This window comes from Garra rufa, chromosome 18 (genome assembly GCF_049309525.1).
Source record: "Garra rufa chromosome 18, GarRuf1.0, whole genome shotgun sequence".
NCBI lineage: Eukaryota > Metazoa > Chordata > Actinopteri > Cypriniformes > Cyprinidae > Garra > Garra rufa.
In genome coordinates, this window is record NC_133378.1 from 17,811,782 (window position 1) to 17,835,280 (window position 23,499).

Below are 23,499 nucleotides of genomic sequence, written 5' to 3' on the forward strand. Positions count from 1 at the left end.
TAATAAAAGCCCAAAAAAGATTTAATGCATGGTCGCAGAGAGACTTGACCTTGAGAGGCAGAGTACTGCTTGCTAAGGCGGAGGGTATCTCCAGATTTACATATGCTGCTCTATATGTGGATAACAAAGTTTGTAAATCAGTTGATAAAATTTTGTTTAATTTTGTCTGGAAAAACAAAGTCCATTACGTTAAGAAGTTTCTACTAATGAACGCGTATGAGTATGGCAGGTTAAATTTCCTTGATTTCCACTTTCAAAATTAATTGGATTAGACAGTTTTTATGCAACCCTACCTCAATCTGGAATTTTATCCCTAATTATTTATTTTCCAAATTAGGTGGTCTCCCTTTCCTATTGATATGTAATTATAACATTACTAGAATCCCTTACAATTTATCTAAATTTCATAGACAGGCATTACTTGCATGGTCGTTAATCTTTAAGCACAATTTCTCTCCTCACCGGTACTTCATCTGGAATAATCAAGACATTGTATAAGAGAAAATCTTTGTTTTTTAGTAATTGGTTTGAGAAAAATATTTTGATTGTTTCCCAGTTATTTAACTCTGAAGGTCTTATTTTGAGTTAAGAAGAATTTTTTTCTGTAACTCCCAAAGAATTCTCCATTGTCATGGACGCTATTCCTAAAGGAGCTGTTATGCTTTTAAAGGACTCTGTTAGATTTTCCCTATTTCTCTAGACCCATTTGAATTTCCAGTAGGGAAACTATGCTTCTTGTCACATCCCTCATCATGCAACTAAGATCAGATCTCTTTTTCAAAAGGAGCTTGTTACAACTTCATATGTTATGTCTTATTGGAAGAATGCTTTTGATGATATCGATTGGAAAAAAGTATGGACTCTGCCTTTGAAATATTTAATAACCAACAAGGTTAGAGAAATCTCATTCAAATTGTTACACAGATTTTACCCAGCTAAAGTATTTTTGAAAAAGTTTAAATCAGACATAGATACAAGTTGTTCATTTTGTGGTGACCCTAATGAAACTGACGTACATATTTTCTGGGATTGTCCGCACACACAGCAATTTTGGATTGAATTCTCTAATATTATCAATCGCAGTGTGCTCCAGGGTTTCTCTTTGCTTTTTAAGGATGTACTGTTTGGCTTCTTTAATATACAAAAAGATAAAATGAACGAATATTTTATCATTAACCTACTATTACTACTTGCTAAATTTCATATTCACCACTGCAAATTCACTCAACAAAATCCTTTATTTATCATTTTTAAAAAAGAAATTCAACAGTATATCCAAACTATTTCATCATCCAAAAATCTTAAGGCTTCTAAAACTGTCAATTTGTTTAATCTTTTTAATTTATATTGTTAAAGGCTTTGTTTTGTAATTATTATTATTATTATTATTTTTATTATTATTATTATTATTATTATATACATGTATAATGCTGACATTTTTGTACTTCTGTGCTTTGTACCTTGGCAATAAAAAAAAAAAAATAGAACACAGCTGGTGGACAGAAAAGAGATTTTGTCACATTTATTTCTTGTGCCACATTAAAATCCCAAGCATTATTATTTTTTCTTACTAATTAAAATAGAGCATGATAAAAAAATGTAGCTACAACTCATTTAAATGTAAATGTAAATTTTAAATTAATTTAAAAGGGCAATAATCTCTTTCGGAAAAAGGTGGATAGCGGCTAATGAGCTCGTTCACTGAAAAAGCCAACTTCCGCGTTGCAAAATAAGATCTTTACATACACAATCCCCATTTCATTGAAGCAGTGTAGTGTTAATTGTGCAGCCTACCCAACGTAAGTTCACTACAGAGCCTTGCAGTAGGTTATTATTCCTATCCTATAATAGGTTATCATTACGTTTTTTTTAAATAATATAGTATAATATATAGTTTTTAGTTTTTTAAACTTTGGATTTTGGTCTTGTGAATAAAGCACAAATGTGCGTCTGAAAACACTGCATTTAAAGTGAGCGATGACTGCAGATTTTGATGACTATAAACTGTAAGGTAATTCCTGGTATTTTATTGCCAGTAAATGTCATGAAACACCATTTGAACTTCAAGCATATTGAAGTTGGAAATGATAATAATAAATTAAACCAATTAACCCAATTAAAGTAACCAAATTAAACATTAAACCAATAAACGCCATCACTGATCCCATCAGCCTTGCGTAGCCTATCCCATTTTCATGATGAATACAAAATTCACTATGAGTGTTTTTTTTTTTTTTTTCAAAAGTTTACCACATTGTTGGGATTTATCAGTAACATATATATATAGGTCTTTCATTTATTACATTTAACAGGCATAATGTATGTTTCATTGTTTACTCTGTTATTTTGAATTGAAATATATTTTTAAATGAAAACTTGCAAAATGAAATAACAATTAAATCATGAATCATTATGTACAACCCCTGGCAAAAAATATGGAATTTTGTTCACCCAATTTATTTTTACTTCATAGCAAATAAACGAATCACAGATATGACACAAAACTGGAATCAATTTAGGGCATGGACTTCACAAAAAAAAAAAAAAAAAAAACAATATTCTTCATCAAGCTGGTTACAACTTTCTTGAATAGCCTTGTCATGGACCAGTTTTTTCAATTTCCACCATACATTTTCAATCGGATTGAGATCCGGACTGTTTGCGGGCCATGTCATTGAGTTAATATGCCTTTCCTGAAGAAAAGCTTTAATACTCTTTGCTCTGGGCAAGATCCGTTATCTTCTTTTCTATTGATGAAATGAGAAAAGTGTCCAAAGTTTCAGTGTAAACCTGTGAATTGACAGTTGAGGTAAGGATTGCCATTTCCCCGGGTCTTATACCTGACATGCAAATGAGTTGGGAAATTTGATTTGATTTGATTTAGGCAGTCATCTTTATACACTTCATTAGAATGGCACAAGACAAAAGATCCAGCATCATTTCCTTGTCCACTGCAGATTTGTGATTAATCACTGAATATCACTTTCATCCAATCATCCACACTCCATGACTTCTTCTCTTCAGCCCACTCTAATCTTGTTTTCTTCTGTTTAGGTGTTAATGCTGGTTTTCATTTGGCCTTTATGTATGTAAATCTCATTTTATTCAGCCGGTTTCTTACATTTATGTCACACACATCGACTCCTGTTTCCGCACATTTTTTATTCATTTGTTTCGTTGTGCATTTTCTATTTTCAAGGCAAATTGCTTTGAGTTTTCTACCTTGACACTTTGATGTCTTCCTTGATCTGCCTCTATCATTTTATAATCTTTCCATTTTGTTTATACTTACACCACATTTTGGGAAGATCCAACTTCATTTGCCACACTCCATGATGGATTTCCATCTTGAAGAACTTTTAAAATCTTTTCCATCATTTGAACTGACAGTTTTCTTGTTTAGGACACGTTTCCTTACAATTAGCCAAGTTCAACAGCTCGTTAAGGTTTGTAAGTACTCTCTTTTAACGGCTGACTAAGTAGCTTTTTAAATATGTTTAGATATCTGTTTCAGAAATACAAAGTCCCTTGTTTGTCCTGAGCTGCCTGCTGTTCTTTAGAAAAATCCTCCAGCTCCTCCACATTATTTATAAACTTTTGAACAGGATGATGTGTAAGCTTTTCTTATTTTGTTTACAGATTTTTTATTACATTTAGTATTGTATTTCAGAAGCTACAGAAATATTTGTATGTAAGTACAATTTACCCTGATCATCCAATTCAAAAAGTTTACACCCCCCGACTCTTGAGCATCAGTGAAGGTTTTTCATCTTTTGTAATAGTTATGAGTCCCTCAATTGTCCTCAGTGTGAAAATATGGATCTCAAAATCATACATTCACTTTTGGAAAGGGTTGAATTATACAGATGCTGCTAGGAAACCAAAAATGCGCAGGAGCTGGAGGATTTTTCTGAAGAACAGCAGGCAGCTGAACTGCTCAGGACAAACAGACGACTCATGAACAACTATCACAAAACATAAAAACAGTTGTGGATTTTTCAGGAAACAACACAGTATTAAGATTCAAGGGTATGTAAACTTTTGAATGAAGTAATTTTTAGTAATTCAGTTATTATTTTGTCTTGTGGAGTATATATAAACATCTGTTATGTGAAATAGTTTATTCAGGACAGTAGTAAATAAAAAATAACATGCGATATTCATGATCCCTCCTATTTTGTTAAAATTATTAACATTTTGCATATTCTGCAAGGGGTGAGCACAACTCTATGTGTGTCTGTGTCTGTGTGTGTGTGTATATATATATATATATATATATATATATATATACATATATATATAGATATATTTACAGTATATATCTTTATTATTATTCTCTTTTTAAATAATTTCATAAAGTCAGCAAAAAAAAATAATAATAATAATAATTCAGTGTCAATGAAAATTCAGTGATGTATTGATTTAAAACAAAACATATTTTATGCATTTGTAGCTGAAAAACAAAAATGTAAAATGATGCTTTGATGGGAAAGAAGGTACAATTCATACATCATATATACATTGTTAAATAATTTATCTGATTCATTTTTAAATTGACAAAGGGACATAAGTGTTGTCCCTAACAGGGTGGACATTTTTGGTCTTCAGTTTCAATTATGGTTCAACTGAAATTCAGTTATGTTTTACACCTTACTTTAAAATGCCAAAAACTTCTGCTTCCAGCAAGCAGGAGTGAAAATCAAAATGTTTATTTGTAACCGAAAAACTTTATTAAGAGTGCAGAGATAACTGGGTCATTTTTGGTATTTGATGCCTTTTGGACATCATAAAATGTAGAAAATTAACTTTTATGATGTCCAAAAGGCATCAAATCTGATACATCCTGCTTGCTGGCAGCCGAAGTATCAGGAATAATTTTGTTGGAGCTTTCTGAAATGCCTGAAAACTGTAATACAAGATGTAAGTTTAATGATGATGCATAATGTGAACGAGACTAATGAAAGCAGGCTTAAGGAAGATATGTGACCCTGGACCACAAAACCAGCCATAAGAGTTCATTTTTTGAAATTGAGATTCATAAATCATCTGAATCCTGAATAAATAAGTTAGGATAGGACAATATTTGTCTGAGATACAACTATTTGAAAATCTGGAATCTGAGGGTGCAAAAAAATCCAAATATTGAGAAAATCGCCTTTAAAGTTGTCCAAATGAAGTTCGTAGCAATGCATATTACTAATCAAAAATTAATTTTTAATATATTTGTGTTAGGAGATTCATGGAACATGATCTTTACTTAATATCCTAATGATTTTGGCGTAAAATAATCTAGAAATCTATCATTTTGACCCATAATGTTTTGTTGGCTATTGCTAAATATACTTATGCTACTTAAGACTGGTTTTCATTTGGAACATGTTTTACTTCAAATTCATTGCTTTAATCATTTGATTAACATGTCTGGAAATTGCTAATAAAAGTATCTGAATGATAAAAACAATAACTTTTAGAAATATCCATAATGTACAGATGGTATTAGATCTTTTAGTTTTAGAGAGCATTTAATTGGACAAAAGTTTTTTTAATGCATCTGATAAATGTGAACCTAGTTAGTGTTTCCTTTTGATAAAAAAAAACAGCGTTATCATTATATTCATTGCAATAACCCCATCATTAAAGGCAGACACTGAACACAAAACACAAGCTCAAACTGCTTTGGAGTCTGTCTTTATTGGTTTTGTTCAGGATACTAACATTTTTTTTTGGTTACTGTTTGAGTTTTATACCATAAGTCCCAAAAGAAAAATAAATTGTATACAAAAAAAAAAACTATAAGAAAAAAGTATAAAAATAAAGCAAATATAAATTGACTGTATAAAAGCACTGTTAATGTTCCAAGGTATAGATTAACATGTTCATTATGTTACCAAATAAACAAGTAAAAAGACAGCTTTATATATCCAATTTAAAGATCTACTAAGCAAAATATTAACGCTATGATATCAAAATTGTGTTTACACTACAGTAAAAAACTTTTTAGAAAACAAAACGACATACTTGCACCGTTTTACATACATTTTCGCCTGTCAAGATGTATACAGGACAAATGAGTGTAATTTACATGCAGTACCCAACCATAATTCTGTTCTATGTCTTATGAAGTATTAAGGTTACTTTAGTCTTCAAGCTTTATGTTTGGACAGTAGTTTACATTAAGCATATAATTAGACGTATACAAACAGTTTGTGTTACAGCATTAGGTCTATCAAACAAAGGCAGAAAAGTTTCTTCGCAACCCGCCGTACGCAGGCTGTATCTGTTCTCTTCAAAAGGCACCACACGTGAAGTGTTTCAGACAGATGAGGCAGCAGTTTTTAGCTACAATGCGTTTGTTATTGTTGTAGCAACAGTAAGTATAAAAACAACAGTTTCAAAGACAAAACGAAAGCATCTATGTGAGAGAAACTCATATAGAGCTAACATTTTACATCTACGCCAGTTCCTCGTCATAGAGGTCAATCTAAAAAAACAGGTATATAATAAAAAGAAGCTTTAAAAATGTTGAAATGTGTTAAAGTGTAAACATTAATTTCAAGGTTAAAATACAGTACACTGATCTCTATCTTGAGTAATTATTTGACAAAAAATTACTTGTCAAGAAAACAATCGTGTAATGTTTAGCAGGCTAATGCCCTCGAGTTCTGCTAATAAAAACACCTTCTGGTTATACTGTTATTGTGCAATGTTACAGAGGGATGTAAGCTGTATAAAACACCAACGGGGCACTGATTTTTTTTTTTTTTTAAGCATCTTTTGAAATGCATTTGTAAGGGCTCACAGCTTGGTGTTTGTATGTCTGCATTGATAAATTTCAAGTATTTTTCTCACAACCAACAATACCATGGAAAAGTGTAACATGCAAGTATACCGATTCATTCCTTAGCCAGGTAAGCTGTAAAACTTTTGAACTTTTTTTTAACTAAAAGAAATTAGATTGTAATGCAACACGGACAATGTTTCTTTTTATGATAATAAAGGATAAAATCGAACTGCATGTGTTGAGATGAACCCTGACAGTTTTGAACACCTTGACAGGCACATCAATTTAAAAACGTCTAGTACAAAAGCTAACTGCTGTGTTTTTACTAAGTGACGCTCTAAGCGTCGCAACACAGTGTCTACTCTGAGTTTGGTCTGATGGTCAAGACTACCCACGTCCTCGAGTCAGCTCAACTTGTCAGCTTATCTTTGCAAAGCTGAGGTCGTCTTGTAAATGTGAAGATTAGCTAGTCTCCAAGAGCTCCTTATTGAGGACATTTGGTTTTGTACTTTGTTGTTATGCTTCGTTGTGAGACTTTGGACTAACTGATCATGGACTACATGTGTTATTCACAGGCAAAGTAGTCCTTCAGTGGTGCGAACAGGTGCCGGATTACAGGAACACTCCAGGACCGTCCAAGCAGCTTCTGTCTGGCGCCACGGCCCATGTTGGAGACGTCAGTGTAGTGGACAGGAAAGCCAAAAATCCTGACAACAGAAAACAAGAATATTTTTAAAAAAAATGATCAAATTACAGCACTGAATGATGCATTTCTATAGACACAATGCATCTAAAAAATATTGTAGGAATCAGAATGAGATGCTGCAGGAGAGTTGCATGATCCCAAAACATGAGAATTCCTTATTTTAAACTTTAAGCTAATAGCGTAATGGCTTGCCCTGTGAGGCGCTTTGACAGATCCGTTTGCATCCTCAGCATGAAAACTTTCAATTTACAGTCATATCCTTATCTGTAAATGTCACAAATTCACACAAGCATTTCCATTTATGCATAAAAGTCCATTCTGACAGTCTGTGTTAAGTATAAATCTTTACTGAATGAGCGTGTCAGACTGGAACACAGAACACAAACAGGGAGACAATTAATACTCAGCGCAAAAACATTCGTTGTGCTGAAACATCTGTCGTTGAATGTTAAATTTAGATTGTAGTGCACATATTTATGGAACGTACTGTAGGAACTGTAAAGTAGGGCTGTGACGGTGGCAGATTTTTACCACTGTGGTGGTAATGGACCAACTACCGCAGGTGGCGCAGTGTTTTTATATATAAATATATCAAAATAAATGAGGCTCAAACATTATTAAACGTGCGTGTTTAATTTAGCAATTCCGTCAGTGAACAAGCAGCCTACAAAACGCTAAAATAAATCAAAGAAATAATACATTTAAATAAGAAAGTAGCCTAAATAAGTGTTAAATAGGCTATTAAACAAACATTCGTTCCAAAAAATTCCTAACAACCTTGACAGCTCATCAGAATTACTGGCCCGAGTCCGACTGGAACCTACTCTTTTTTTCTCTTTCTCTTCCCCATTGCACAGCTGCTGTTCTTAATAGTGAAGTAATTACATTTATTTTCGTTTCTTTAGTTTATAAAGTTCATTTAGAAATATATTTGGAACACATTTTGTTTGTGAAGAGGAGTAAAGAATGGGAAGATGCCTGAGGACGAATAAAACTTCCTAAAGACCTGTGCTCTTTCCACTTTAGCCCTCATGCATTTGATGCTTTTAGTAGACCACAGCTACTCAAAGAGCTTACAAATGGCAGAGACAAGAACCACTAGATGCCATCCTGGCAGGATGTAAACATGCCGACACTTGTCATGACGCCGCAGATGCTGAAGGAGTTTCTCCGCACAAATTTCACTTGATATCCAAGGTGTTTAGACTCATTGTGGGGAAAAATCGATAGTAGGGCATTTGGTTTAAGGCTATGCTTATATCCATCACCACTAAGCTCTTTCACAGTAGCTGTGGTCATCGTATCAGTCTTTTAATTTCCAAGTTATGTTGCAGTAAAAATAGCAACAGGTAGTGGCAGTAGCTCACCGAGTGCAGCCATTTGACATCATCAAAATAATGGTGCATAATATGTATGAAACTTTGTGGATTTTTTAAATAACAAATCTTTCATATTTCAGTAAGAGACATCATTTACATTATATTAAGCCATACAAGTCTTAATACTTCAATGGGGATAAAGTTAAAAACATCAGGGTAATAAAAAATGATATCATATATAATAATCATTACTTATTAGGAAAAAAATTCTGTGAAGCATTATAGTTAGGGATGCACGATATTTATCAGACAGATAAATTATCGACCGATTTGGGTAAAAATGACGTCATTTTTATTGCTCCGATAAATAAATGAAACCCGATCCGATAAAGTACTCTTGCTGGTAAATCAATCAATCAGTCTGGTTTATCAGAGATTCATCTGCTTTCCGAGTGCAAGTGACTGCAGCTGTAAACTGCAGTGACTCTCAGCCTTTGTCGCGTTTAATACGTCATCATCTGTGTCGACATCATCGCCTTCGCAGGTCTGGAAGTTTTTCACGGTGACAGAGGAGGACGATGATGCTTTCCAAACCCAAAGTCTTTGCCAAACCGCTCTGTAGTTTGAGCTCCAGTGGCGTCTGCCGTTGCTAAGCAGCCAGGACATGCGCTCTCCATAAAGACGCGGTAGTTTCAGCAAAGTATAAATAGATTTTCAGCATTAAAAATCACTTGCAGTAGCTCTGTTATCAAATTTATTTAAAAATGTTTATTCCTGTACAGCTTTGATAAGCTGTTTCTCCACCTTGACAGTGCTTTCAGTGTTATTAAGGGAAAGGATAAAGCTGAGTGGTTGGTTCATGTCACATGACCTGCGTTGCGCTTGCAGCATTCTGAAGAGTTGAGATGTTTTTATCTCGATTCTGATGTTTTATTCCCCGCCTTGTACGATTTGGCTGCTGCACACATTCATAATATGATCAATAAGAATGGACTGCATGTAAGCTTTACCACAGACATTTGGACATCTGACTTTACTCCATGATGCACTTTTCATTTTTTCCAGGTTGACAAAATGTCAAAGCACTTTATTTTATTTAGAATTGTGGTGCCTTACACAAAAAAATAAAAACATTTTTGAAGAGTCAGGACTGTTTGCTATGATTGTTAGACCCAGATATATAATATAAATTTCATTAGTTTATCTTAGATTTTGTATTCTCCTGTGTGCACAAAATTATCATATAAAAATATGAATGTATTGGTTATCGGTATCGGTATCGGCATCGGCATCGGCCAAAAGAAGGACTTAATTATCGGTTATCGGTTAGAATTTTTCATATTGTGCATCCCTAATTATAGTAAATATTAGATATTAAAATGATTTTTAAAAACCTAAAACAGTTAATTTTTATCATAGAAATAACCATTGCAGACCTTCACGAATGTAAGTTAGTAAATCTCTTAAATTATTAGATAATTTGACGTTGTAAATGAAATGACAAGGTTAGTTGATAAATTACATTTTACATGATGTAACACCCTCGAGCAACTACCCGTCCCGCTTTGCATTGTACCTCACAGCATTTTCACCCCTTTGTGCCGCACATCACGTATTAAGAAATATGAGAAATATCTGTTGGTTTTTAATTGTCATATTAAAAAAATGTACATACGTTATTTTGCCTGGAAGCTTTAAGAAAGCTTTTTATTTATTATTTTTCCACAGACCTCAAGTGATTTAGCACCACTGACGGAAATGGTCGAGCATACATGGGAAAACAAGATATTCTCCATTCTTTTTTAAACCAAATAAAAATCGATGCAGCTTTCAGACATGACTGTCTTCTTATTTTAATAGTTTGTTTGTATTGAAGCCTGTTTCCACCACTAAATAAAAAAAGGTTATCTTACAATTCTTTTTTCTCAGAATTGCGTTATACATTCATGCAATTCTGCCTTTTTTCCTCACAATTCTGAGTTATTTGTGGATATAAACTCGCAATTCTGTGAACTAGGGGTGGGCGATACACCGGTGTCATAGTCATCACCGGTGTGACATTGCGCCACGGCATGGATTTTCTAATACCGTCAATACCGTAATAAATCAATTATGTGCCTTGAACGGCTGCATTTACATCAATAATAGCTAATTCTAAATAATAAGGCATTAAATTGTCTTCAAACGTTCAGTTGTGGTCTGAATACCTGTCCTTATACTGTATATCTTGTTGTAAATAAAAAAGTTAAATATATTCGTATCAGCTTTGCAGGTGGTAGGTAAAAGGGGAGTGGCCATTAAACGACTGGTGAAACACCATGAAGAATGGTCAGGCCTGTAGCCTATACCAGGGGCGGAGTGGTAATCGGAGAGACCGGGACTTTTCCCGGCGGCCGGCCGAAGGATTTACACAGCGGATCACAAATTGAGCGGGCACGAGGCGAACGCGACCGGCCTCAGCTTATTAGAATCATTGATGTATGTCTGTTTTAATTTCGATTTTGCGATAACGCAAACTCTGTGTAAAGGGAGCAGCACATCTTATAATTGATATTTGTCAGTGAGTACAAGATTGCAGAAAATCCTCCAGTCTATTTTTGTCATTTCTCTTTACTTTCGACCCGTGATCATTCAAATCTAAAGGTCATTGTGTCCAATTTTCGTATGCATGTCTTTTTTTAGTTTTCTCATATTCGCCATCCTTATCAAAATGCTTATTATGGATGCGAAAATGCAGAAAATCAAACACGATCCCAATTTTTTTTATGACAGATGAAAGTTTCAGAGGCAGGGTGTAAACTCGAATTTTTTTTTAACGTGCAAAAATCTTGGAAGAAAATTTCGTACTCGTGTGTGCAATGACATTAACTGGTGTTGGATGCAGGGTTGCCTAGTCCGCGTTTTTCCCCACAGAATTGGTCAACATTTAAACTGTTGCCATGGGTTGATATCCCCCAGTTATTTAAAGGTTTTAAATATTGCAGAAATTAAATATCAATAAAAAATAATTTTTGTTTCGTTGTACACTGTTAAGTAAGATCTTTAGGTTTTTTACAAAATAAATATGTTGAGAATGCATAATACTCTCTCATGTCTTCATACTAAAGGGACAGGACAGGCTACTCCTCCCAAATTGTACCAAAAAAAAGTAATACCGTGATATTATACCGTCACCGTTCAAAAGATGAAAAATACCGTGATATTAATTTTAGGTCATATCGCCCACCCCTACTGTGAACGTATCTTTTTTCCCCAGAACTGGACTTTATTTCTTGCAAATGCAAGTTTATATATCACAATTCTGAAAACTGCAAGATACAAAGTTGCAATTGTGACTTTATTTCTTGCAATTGTGAGTTTCTATCACACAATTCTGACTTTATATCTCTTATGACCCCTTTAATATAATAAAAAAACTTGTTGTTGTTGCGAACACACCTCTCGAGTTCTGTGCACCACAGGATGTCCTCTTTGCCATTCATCATGACAGGGAAGTGCTGGTCTTTGCCTTGTTTGATGGAGTTGGAGCGTGTTGTGATGGTGCGTACCTTACCAAACTAAAGACACAGAGTTTGATTTAAAGTATTTCTCCTTGTACATCCTGCTCAAGGTCATGAATTGAATACATAGAACAAATCAATAAAGGCCCGATGGCTTTACAAATAAGTTACCTTGGCAACACGACCATGTTCCAAACAGTCCTGAAGCTCTAATTTATCCATCCCAGAGGCACACAGAGGCCTGAAATATATCATATATCACATTTTCAATTTTTTTGGACGCTGGTTAAAAAGATGTCTGGAGATTATTTGAGAGTAACTGGGGAAGATGAAATGGCAAATACCTCTTCATTCCTGGCAGGTTTCCCCAGAAATAGCGTGCTCTGTGAGCAGCTGAGACCTCAATGGCATCAATCATCACTGGATTACACTAGAGATACGCAAAGACAAATTCAAATGAGAATCAACAAGATCATTTCATTTCTGGGCCATTCGACAGAATTGGTTCAAAGAGTTTGAAACGTATTGAAAAAAGTGTCTTTTTTCCACAAATGTTGTTTGTATGCAAATTGAATAATACCTAAGGTGCACAATTTTAGTAATTGTACAGTTAATTCTCATACTGTATTTTTAGAATATTGTCCTCTTCCAAAATTAGTCACTATCAATACACAGTAATATGTGACCCTGGACCACAAAACCAGTCATAAGTGTAAATTTGTCGAAATTGAGATTCTTACGTCATCTGAAAGCTGAGTAAATAAGCTTTCCATTGATATATTGTTTCTTAAAATAGGACAATGTTTGTCTGAGATACAACTATTTGAAAACCTGGAATCTGAGGGTGCAAAAAAATCTAAATATTGAGAAAATCGCCTTAAAAGTTGTCCAAATGAAGTTCTTAGCAATGCATATGACTAATCAAAAATCAAGTTTTTATATATTTATGGTAGAAAATTTACAAAATATCTTCATGGAACATGATCTTTACTTAATATGCTAATGATTATTGGCATAAAAGAAAAATCGATAATTTTGACCCATACAATGTATTTTTGGCTATTGCTACAAATATACCCGTGCTACTTAAGACTGGTTTTGCGGTCCAGGGTCACATATATCATTTAATAAGATGGTTTACATTGACCTATTAAGATTTTGCTTACATCTTCATTGTAAATATATATTTTTTCTTTTTTATTAAAAGGTTTTCAGAGGTAAATCAATAATAATTATAATTTTAACTATTTCAAGTGTGATTTATGAGATTTATTGTATTTTAAATAATTTTTTTTTTAAAGTTGATCATACTGATTTCAAACTTAGGGATTCATTAGTTTGAAAATACGTTGAACCAATATGTATAATATCTTAGTTGATAATTCAGCATACTTTATTTTTGACAAAACATCCCAAGTTTTGGTAGTGACTACATATTTTCGGTAGTGACAGTAATGTTTTGGTAGCGACCACATCATATTACAGAATTTTAACCCACATACTAAAACACTACTAAAACATACTAAAATACTTTGCATTACTGTAGTAAAATTTTAGGGACCAAATGGACTAAAATCTGTTTCGGTAGTGACATGAAAATGTGGGACACTTTTTTAAAAGATATTTTTAAAAACAACAATGGAATAAAAAGCAAAAATTATTTCAATATAATTTTTACATTTAGGGTTAGTGTTCGGGACAGCCACCTCCCAAGGATACTTTGTATATATTAAGCTTACTGAAATTTTAAATGTTATTGTGGGTTTCAATAGATGATAAAAAGATCTTAGTAAACTAATCTAAGATTTGAATACTTAAATGCTTTTGAAATGTTTTTTTGGCTGTGGACCAAGTCTGTAGAATAGCCTTTCTAACAACACTAACCAGTGAAAAAACTCATACCTCTAGGAATCGTGAGATGTCTCTCTTATCATTGACACTCATGGCGACCACATTCTCAAACATCCAGAAGAAAGGTCGGTCTTCCCCTTCCTTCGGTTTTGCTTCACTCAAGAGCCGGTAGAACTCAAAAAACAGGCGTCCAGTGCCCTCTAAACACAAAATAATGCATATCTTTATCTCTCTCTCTCTCTCTCTCTCTCTCTATATATATATATATATATATATATATAAAATATGTTTCTGTAAAGCAGTGGTTTTGAATGAAAGGCCCCCAAAATAAAGTCAAATATTTCCACTGTTATTGCTACTGTATTTATGAAAAAGTAGGAGTGTTGAAATCCAGAAATGTCTTTAACTAAATGTTCAAAAAAAGAAGAAGAAAATTGTACATTGGTGGCCAAAATTATTAGAACACAAGCTAAAAAGTGGTTTTAAGTCAGTTATTTCTATCTTTTGTTGGTAAGTAGGATATATTATTTTACATTTCCAAACATTCAATTTGCCATTAATTGATTTTTTGTTTGCAGCCAGTGCTCCACACAGAGATCTGATCTCATCATCATCCAGTCTGTGTGGAATGACACGAAGAAACAGAACAAACTGAGACAGACTAAATTTAGAAGAACTGTATCAACGTCTACAAGATGCTTCAAGAAACCTACTTGCAAAGCTTAGTACTGTTAAAAGTTTTAGGCACCCGCGTAAAAATGCTGTAAAATGGGGATGCTGTCAAAAATAATGTCATAAATATATTTTGTTTACCAATTAACTTCTATTAACTCAATTAATAGGTGCACTTGCACATAGGTTTTCAAGTAACTTTGCAGGTAGGTCTCTTGAAGCATCTTGGAGACATTGCCACAGTTCTTCTGGATTTAGTCTGTCTCAAGTTTGTTCTGTTTCTTCATGTTATTCCAGACAGACTGGATGATGTTAAGATCAGATCTCTGTGTATAGCACTGGCTGTTGTCAGACTAAAATCTCACTGGATTATTACAATTAATGGCAAAATCAATGTTTGGAAATGTAAACTGATATTTCCCACTGACACACTACAGCAAAAGATAAAAGATTAAAAAAATCACTGACTTAAAACCATTTTTTAACTGGTGAAAATACTAGTGTTCTAATAATTTTGACCACCACTGTATGTTTTTGTAGCATTTTAATTAAGATTTTGTTATTTTAAAATATTATAACTAAAAGCACTTTGTAAACATCGTTTTACTAAATGTTTATAAGTCTCGCTTACTGTCTTAAAGTTAAAACTAAAATGTGTGATGAAAGGTAAACCTTACAAAGAAACCTTACAGAGGAAAATTCTGTAAAATAGACGGATAACTTAAATAAATACATTAAATAAATGCCACAGAGCAGATTGTAACACACAACCACACTATTTCATCTGTTATGAAACAGTATGTTATCATAACAAATGATAAAATCTACAAGGCATTTGTGTGGGAGAATGAAAGATTCCCTTAATAAGATTCATAAAAGCTAAAATGTCTTACCGTACAGGCCTTTCCTGGCAGGGTTGACAATAGAAAGGTCATTACAGGGACTTCCACCAATCACCAAGTCAAACGGCCCCCATTCAGCAATCTGAGTAACACAACAGCCCCATCTAGTGTTAGCACAGCTGCACCACACATTCACCTCACTAAAATCCATTAGTTTTGTGTCCAAATGTTTTATTACAGAGTGCAACAGCGAACACCCACTTTTTCCGCCGCCTGGAAGTATTTTTCCCAGAAGCATTTTATTTTTCCCATAAGGATTTTTGAAAAGCATTCATTAAAAATTTACAAGCCATGAACCAAACCAACAATCTATGGGATGAATCACAACATCACAAACATTTGATTTAAAGCATAAAAGTATTTAAAAAAATCAACTGTGTATTTACTTTAATGTTGGAAAAAATTTGAATCCAATGAAGCTGCTAATGACATAACTGATTTAACTTCAGAGAAATATAAAACTAGATGCTGATTATATGCACATATTGAAACAATATTTTGTAGTTTATTGCAACATACACACATATACACAAATATTTAAAGGGATAGTTCACCCAAAAATGAAAATTCTATCAATAATTAGTCACCCTCATGTTGTTCCAAACCCGTAAAACCTTTGTTCAGCTTCAGAACACAAATTAAGATATTTTTGATGAAATCCGAGAGCTTTCTGACCCTGCGTTTATAAAGCATTTCACTTGTGTTGGTGTTTATGCAAGGTTAAAAAAAATATCTTTGTGTTCTGAAGACGAACGAAGGTCTTACAGGTTTGGAACAACATGAGGGTGAGTAATTAATAACAGAATTTTAATTTTTGGGTGAACTATCCCTTTAAGCACTTTGTGAACCCAGGGAGATGTCATTTGCAATGTCTCATGGGAGTGGGAGGTCACTAAGAGCTCTTTTGGCGCCATTAGCTTGTCATGATTCTCTGTTTGGAGGAGATTTCTTTGCAGAATCATGGGTAATGTAGTTTTTCACTAGTTGTTCTACTGGTGTACACAATTATTTAAGAAAAAGTTGAAAATGCAGGTTTAACAAAAGCATATACCATCAATTAACAACCTTGTAGCTTACAGTAAGCCTTTATTTATTATTATTTTGAAGTTATTATTAATTTTCAGTCCCCCTTATGAAGAAATTAAATGGAATTTTAACTTTTCTGAAAACATTTAAGATTCCAACTTCCTTGATTTGATAAGGACACTCCTTGAACAGATCTGTTATAATTACCAGTCACTAAGGTCAAAAATGGCATTTAATTAGACTTTCCAGATGTTCTGTTAAAGGAAACCCATGCCTCAGGCACCTGTGGGAATGGCCTGTGTACATCTTTACCCTTGGCACACCTGTGTGTGCCAGTGGAAGAGCATGTCTGCAGCTGGACTCTTTTCAGGCCTTCTCATTCTCCCACTGTTTCATAAATAACCCAGCCTAGGGCCCCAAAAACCCCCTCCAATACATCCCTTCTCTCTTTTCTTCCACGACAAGAGCCCTTTCACGCGTCCCTCCCCGCGCTCCCGCCCAATCCAGCTTCGCAACAACAATGGGTGAGTGAATGAGTGATTGAATGGAGGGTGAGGCGGTGAATGGATGAATTGAGGAGAGGGGATTTAGGAAGGGAGAAAGCACTTTTGTGTTCCGTCACTAAGGCTTAAGACAACTTGCTGCTCCCTGTGTGTGTGTGAGCTGGGGAGATAATGGAAGCCAAACAGAAACTTATAGGTGTGACGACAAAAACCAGACTCAGGTGAGGCCATTAGCCTTATCAAGCGCTGTTGGGACAAGCAACACGCTACTATACAAATAACTTTGGGCCAGGTGTTTGTGGCCTGCGAGGTGACGGCGCCAATCAGTCTCTACAGTCTTTTATCAAATGAAACAGATGAGAGAACAGAGAATTGAGGTCTGGGTCTTACTCGGTTAATATAAAACCTGATTATGTGAAAACAGCAGTAAAACTGGTCTCACAGACCTGAGCAATCATTAAATAGTCCTGAGTGAAAACATCTAATAGAGTGGCACTGGAAAAGGGTTTTGTTGAGTTAAGACAAAACAATATTACAAAGAGCTAAAACTGCTAAAATATGAGCAGCCAGAAACAGATGACAGTTAACTCACGTCACGTCTGCTGATGTTGCGAACGTCGTGCACATACTGTATTTTTCCTTCATGCCGGACAACTCCCACTGAAATCGAGTCCTCACATACTTCTGATGCGATGTACAGATCCACCTTGAAGCCGAGGTCTCGAAGCACTAGATAACCTAAATTAAGATAAAAATGTTCATAGTAAGTAAGAAAATCTGTGATTAGTGTTATATATCACGGGCGTTTTTCTTCGAGGAGGCAAAAGAAGGCAGTGTCTCCTCAACAAATTGGATGGGAAAAAATTCACAGTACAAAAATAAAACTAAAATTTGACATAAAAAGTGTATAAATGTCTTGTTTTTCTAAAGAAACATTCCGCATTTGCAAATCAGTCTGAATTAACAATATGTGATCCTGGACCACAAAACCATTCTTAAGTAGCACGGGTATATTTGTATAGCTAAAAATACATTGTATGGTTCAAGGATTTTTCTTTTATGCCAAAAATCATTAGGATATTAAGGAAACATCATGCTGCATGAAGCTATTTTGTAAATTTCTGTAAATATATCAAAACCTAATTTTTGATTAGTAATATGCATTGCTAAGAACTTCATTTGGACAGTTTAAAGATGATTTTATTTTATAGTATTTCGATTTTTTCTGCAAACAGTTGTATCTCGACCAATTATTGTCCTATTCTAACAAACCACACATCAATGGAAAGATTATTCTGCTTTCAGATGATGTAATAAACCCAATTTAAAAAAATTGACCCTTATAACTGGGTTTGTGGTCCAGGGTCACATATAATGGCGTTAATGGAAAGATTAATAAAAAAGTAAGCAAACAACTCACACACTTAGATATACCGTAAACACTTTGTCAAGTTAAAACCAAACTTCAAACGGCTTGAAAAAATGTTTACCGAGCTCTGATGGCTGATGATCTGAAAATAAGTTTATTATGAAAAAGAACAGCTGAACATCAGTTCATAAATAAAACCGCTTAAATAAAATATACTGTTTAAATTGTAAGTTATTTTCCAGAATAAACATAAAATGCTTAAAAACACTAAACTGATGAGGTTTATATTTGGTTTTAATAAACAGAATAGCCTATTAATTACATTGTTAATGTAAAAATACAATATAAATTTTTATTCTGGTAGTGTAAGTAATGTTTATTTAACCATGTGACTGGGACATCAATTTACATTTAATTAAAAAAAAAAAAACCTTTAAAAATGTGAGGACTTTGCCTCCTCATTTCAGAACATCACTGTATATGTTTCCTACATATACAAACATAATTTGATATTATTATATACTATTTTATTTGTTTCATAAATGTATATGTAACTAGATAAAATACCAATGGTCTCAACTGGGGGTCTGGGGCCCAATAGGGGCCCTCAAGGTGACTTAAAACAATTTAAATTAAGTCAAAATAAACATTAAAATTAAAATAAACTAAACGCCTTAAACTCAAGATATTTATTATTTTACTTCACTCCCTTTTTCTTTAAAGAACAACTAGTCTATTAAAACCTGTATATATATGAGGTAACATTGTTTTTTCAAATATTATTTATAGACCTGGAAATGTCTTGTAGTTGGAAACTGTAGTTGGCCTTTTACACACTAATACATTTTCATTTGAAAACGCATCTTTTTCTCTGCGTTTTGGCCTTCCGTCCACACAGAGACATACAAAACTGAGCTTTTAAAAAAAAAATGCTCTCCAAAGTGAATAAAGTGTTTAGTCATGTGACACATAGGCTTTGTTCACACTGCATGCAAATGTGACTCAGATCTGTTTTTCTCATGACAGTGTGAACAGCACAAACCACATGGAATCTGACTTTTTCAATTACGATTTGTGCCACTTCCATATGTGGTACTAAATCCAACAGGTCAGATGTTTTGCAATGTGACCGCAGTGTGAACAGTCATATCGGAATTCATGCAACATTTATGTCACTCAAAATCAATATTCATCATGTTTCGGCGCTCATGGGAGATGAGATTTAACATAACCTATTATCAGGACAGTTGCAAATGTGTGGGGATGTGCGATGTGTCAGAACTTATAAGTATTACAGTGACAACTTTCACAAGCAAAACATATGTGTTTGTATCATAAAAGTTTTTTCTTTTGTCCTTACTTTTCATACTGCCTGTGCATAATTTTGCTGCCTTCTGCAGCAGATCGCGCTATGAATAAACGCATAATTGCTTACTTTATGCACTCCATATTACTTCCGTATACTTGTTCACTGTTGCCACGGGTTGTTTTTTAACTTCATGGGTTAAAGCGACCTCACTAATGCAAATATTTACCCCCCGGAATGCGACTGGGCTACATTTGAGGAGTAATTGGCCGGATTTTGTGGTGAAAAGATGGCAACCCTGTTGAGGGTCAGTTCAGAACCGTGATCTGTTCACACTGGAAATCTGATATTGGCCACATTTACAACAACAATGTGAACAGCTATACAAATCGATCTAAGCAAAAATCGAAATTGAGCACTAAGGCTCGCAGTGTGAACGCAGCCATACTGTACCAATAGATATCTATGTTTTTACTGGTATTGTGCCTGTTATGTGCTATTCACTTTCACACTATTGCTACAGATGTGTTACACTCTTCATATCACAGTTTTGCAAAGATGACAGTAAATTTACTCGCGATTGCTGTTTGCAGCAAAACAAGGCCAGTTGTGTTTTAGATCAAACGTACAATCGTGAGTGAGTGCGACCTGGACACATCAGTGAATGATGAGATATTTTCATCAATATAATGATTCTGCTAGAAGAACTGCATGAAAGCATATCATGTCCATGTTCCATGTGTATCTTCTCAGTGAGCTTTTCTTGAGGCTTCACGCATGTGCAGTAAAGCTAATTTAACATTTTCTGACATTTCAGTGTGGATGTGAAACTTTTGGAAAAGGCTTAAAATCGCTAGTGTGAACGAAGAGCGCTTTGAAACAAAAATGCTATTTTCAAATTTGAATTAATGTAGATGTAGCCTTATAATATTTTCATCATATGATATCATATCATATATCAAGTCATATATTACTATACAAATTACTGACATCTGCAAATTTCACAAGAAAAGGTGAATATACAATCCAAAATTTTTTTACATTCACCTGTGGCAATGCCATCAAACAGTGAAAGGACTCTGATTGGACGTCTCTGCTCTGCTGGGACCGCAGGGTAAATCTTTGGACTTTCCTAAAAGAAAATTAAAGTAAATATTTTTGTATAATTAAAAATCTACAGCTTTGCAAACAGAGTATTTCCTTCTGTGTAAAGGTCAATGTGAGACTCACAAACTCCTGTCCATTGTCACTGACGAAGAACTCTTGTAGTTTCAGGCTCCAGTCGTGGCGTTTCTTTAACACGCCGTACTGCTGCAGAGGCTGACACATGTAGCAGCGCCATGGATCCAGATCACGGGCGCTGTTGGCCGCTCCAGCTCCCACTAATATATCCAGACAGTCTACACAGAAACACCTGCAGGCAGAGACGCTGATCAAAGACAGCCTTTAAAAAGGCAAAAGAAACCGACAGTGCCAAAGGTAAAGTGCACAAATATTTTCTAGTATTTGATTTTAATGTGTAAGCTATTTGTAGGGTGACACTATGGCACTTTGTTTGAGCAGCCTGAAATGAGTCTGAAAAGCTAAACTGCAATTTGGACCTTTCCAGTGAAGTCTACTATATGGAGAAAAATCCTTGAATGTTTTCCTCAAAAACATTAATTTCTTTTCGACTGAAGAAAGAAAGATATGAACATCTTGGATGACACAGAGGTGAGTAAATTTTAATTCTGGAGTGAACTAATCCTTTAATATGATTAATATTTTGCATTGATTGAGAGCCCAAATAAAGAGTACATATGTCTCTATACCTGCAGTTGGAAAATTCTAACATGCAACAACTAATTGAATTGTTATTCTCAGTGTAGCCAGTTTAATTGATTCATCTAAACTGGCAACCATCCACTGAAATAAATGAAGAGGGAAATTTGATAATGCTACTATTCTAAATTGTCAGAAAATTGGCAGATTGGCAACAGTTTGTGGCTAATGGTAAATAAATTATACACTTCGCCTTTAAAGAAAGCCAATATGTCAATGCTGAGCAAGAGAAGACGGCAAATATCTGAACGGCTCAGAGCTTGTGGGGGGGATGGTGGTTGGGCGGTTATGGAAGTCAAGTGTGACGAAATGCCAAGACGCTAGTGAAATGAAATGCGAGATTGAATAAGAGATTGTGGGACAAGAACGAGTTTGTGAGAAGCATGCTTTGGGTTTCATACCTGCAGCAGTTGGCGTTTCCACAGAGCAGCACCTCTCTGCCGCCACAGCACACGGTGCAGTACGACTGGTAACCATCGTCATCGTACATGTAGGAGATTTCCAAATAAACATCCTGGCACATAGACAAATAAAAACACGTGTAAATAACTTCAACAGCTAAGCGTCCTACCAACCAGAATCCTTGTTTGAAGCAATGTATCGTGTTGCTGCAAACAGACTGTAACAGGATAATGCAGCGATGATGAAAATGATCTATGGTGAAATGCATACATCCATGGCACCTCCTTTGTCCCCTTAAGGTAATTGATAGACAAAATACTGGTGTCCAGGTGTAAGGATCGAGTGCTGTTGTTTGACACTTTTGTGAGCAATCATGTCAGCACGTGTTGGAGAACCACGTTCCCAGACTCTCGCGTTGTGTTGTGTTTTGAGAATGTAGAGGATAAGGTCAACTCTTACCTTACATGTTAGGCAAAGGCCTCCTTCAAACAGCGGGTGGAAGGTCGCCACTCTCGTCTTTCCACAAGAGAGACAGAACTCTGAAACAGGAGAATGATCAAGCTGACATTATATTGACAGATAAGTCAAAACATAAGAGTAAATAATTCCTGGAAGCATCCTTAAGAATAGTCTTAAAAAATTTTCACTTGCTTCCTTTGTAAACATGATAACTGTATATTATGAATATTGTATATTATGAATATTGTTGGTTCTTTTGTAAGTCACTTTGGATAAGGAGGATTCTGCCAAGTGTATAAAGGTTGTATTGATGGTGTTACATTATAGCTGTATATTTCCTAGATATTACTGCTAATTAAAACCCTAGCACTTATTTTTTTTTAAAATATGAAAGGGCGCACCAATATTCTGGCTGATACTGTTAAGATGATAATTATTTACATGTTTTGGTTGATAACTTATAAATGGCTAAAAAAATGTACTAAAAAGGCAGAGTATGGAAAAATGATGTTCATTTTGACATCTGCTAAAGATAATATTTACCAGTGTTATTAAAAATCAGTGCAACGTTAATTAAGCTGTAAATGACAGCAAAGGTAATTTAAACATAAAAATACAGCAAATGAGCATAAAGGATTAAATATTCAATATTGACTGATACTGATAAATAAAAGATGCTATAATATTAGCCAATTACCAATATGGTACTGATAAATCATCCATTCCTAAGATATATAAATATTTTTACTGGCTTGCAAAAGTGGGAGGCGGGGCAAGGGGAAAGGGAAGGGGCAGGGAGAAGGGGCAAGAGAAGGGACATGGGGCAAGGAAAGGGGCAAAGGCAAGGGAAGGGAACTAGGGCGGGGGCAAGAATCAAGGGTA

The 23,499-nt window shown here is 34.6% G+C and overlaps 1 protein-coding gene across 1 annotated transcript in view; it reads right to left on the reverse strand.

Moving 5' to 3' along the window:
* Positions 1-5,672: 5,672 nt before the first annotated feature.
* Positions 5,673-23,499, reverse strand: part of dnmt3bb.1 (DNA (cytosine-5-)-methyltransferase 3 beta, duplicate b.1) — a 52,163-nt gene continuing 34,336 nt past the window's right edge. The window contains exons 12-22 of the mRNA XM_073822637.1: positions 22,618-22,697; positions 22,158-22,270; positions 21,166-21,349; positions 20,983-21,067; positions 17,853-17,998; positions 15,723-15,813; positions 14,209-14,357; positions 12,651-12,736; positions 12,478-12,547; positions 12,245-12,363; positions 5,673-7,488 (exon numbers count right to left, since the gene is read on the reverse strand). Of these exons, the coding sequence (XP_073678738.1) occupies positions 7,347-7,488; positions 12,245-12,363; positions 12,478-12,547; positions 12,651-12,736; positions 14,209-14,357; positions 15,723-15,813; positions 17,853-17,998; positions 20,983-21,067; positions 21,166-21,349; positions 22,158-22,270; positions 22,618-22,697 (1,265 nt within the window). The 3' untranslated portion in view covers positions 5,673-7,346. The remainder of the gene's footprint in view (positions 7,489-12,244; positions 12,364-12,477; positions 12,548-12,650; positions 12,737-14,208; positions 14,358-15,722; positions 15,814-17,852; positions 17,999-20,982; positions 21,068-21,165; positions 21,350-22,157; positions 22,271-22,617; positions 22,698-23,499) is intronic.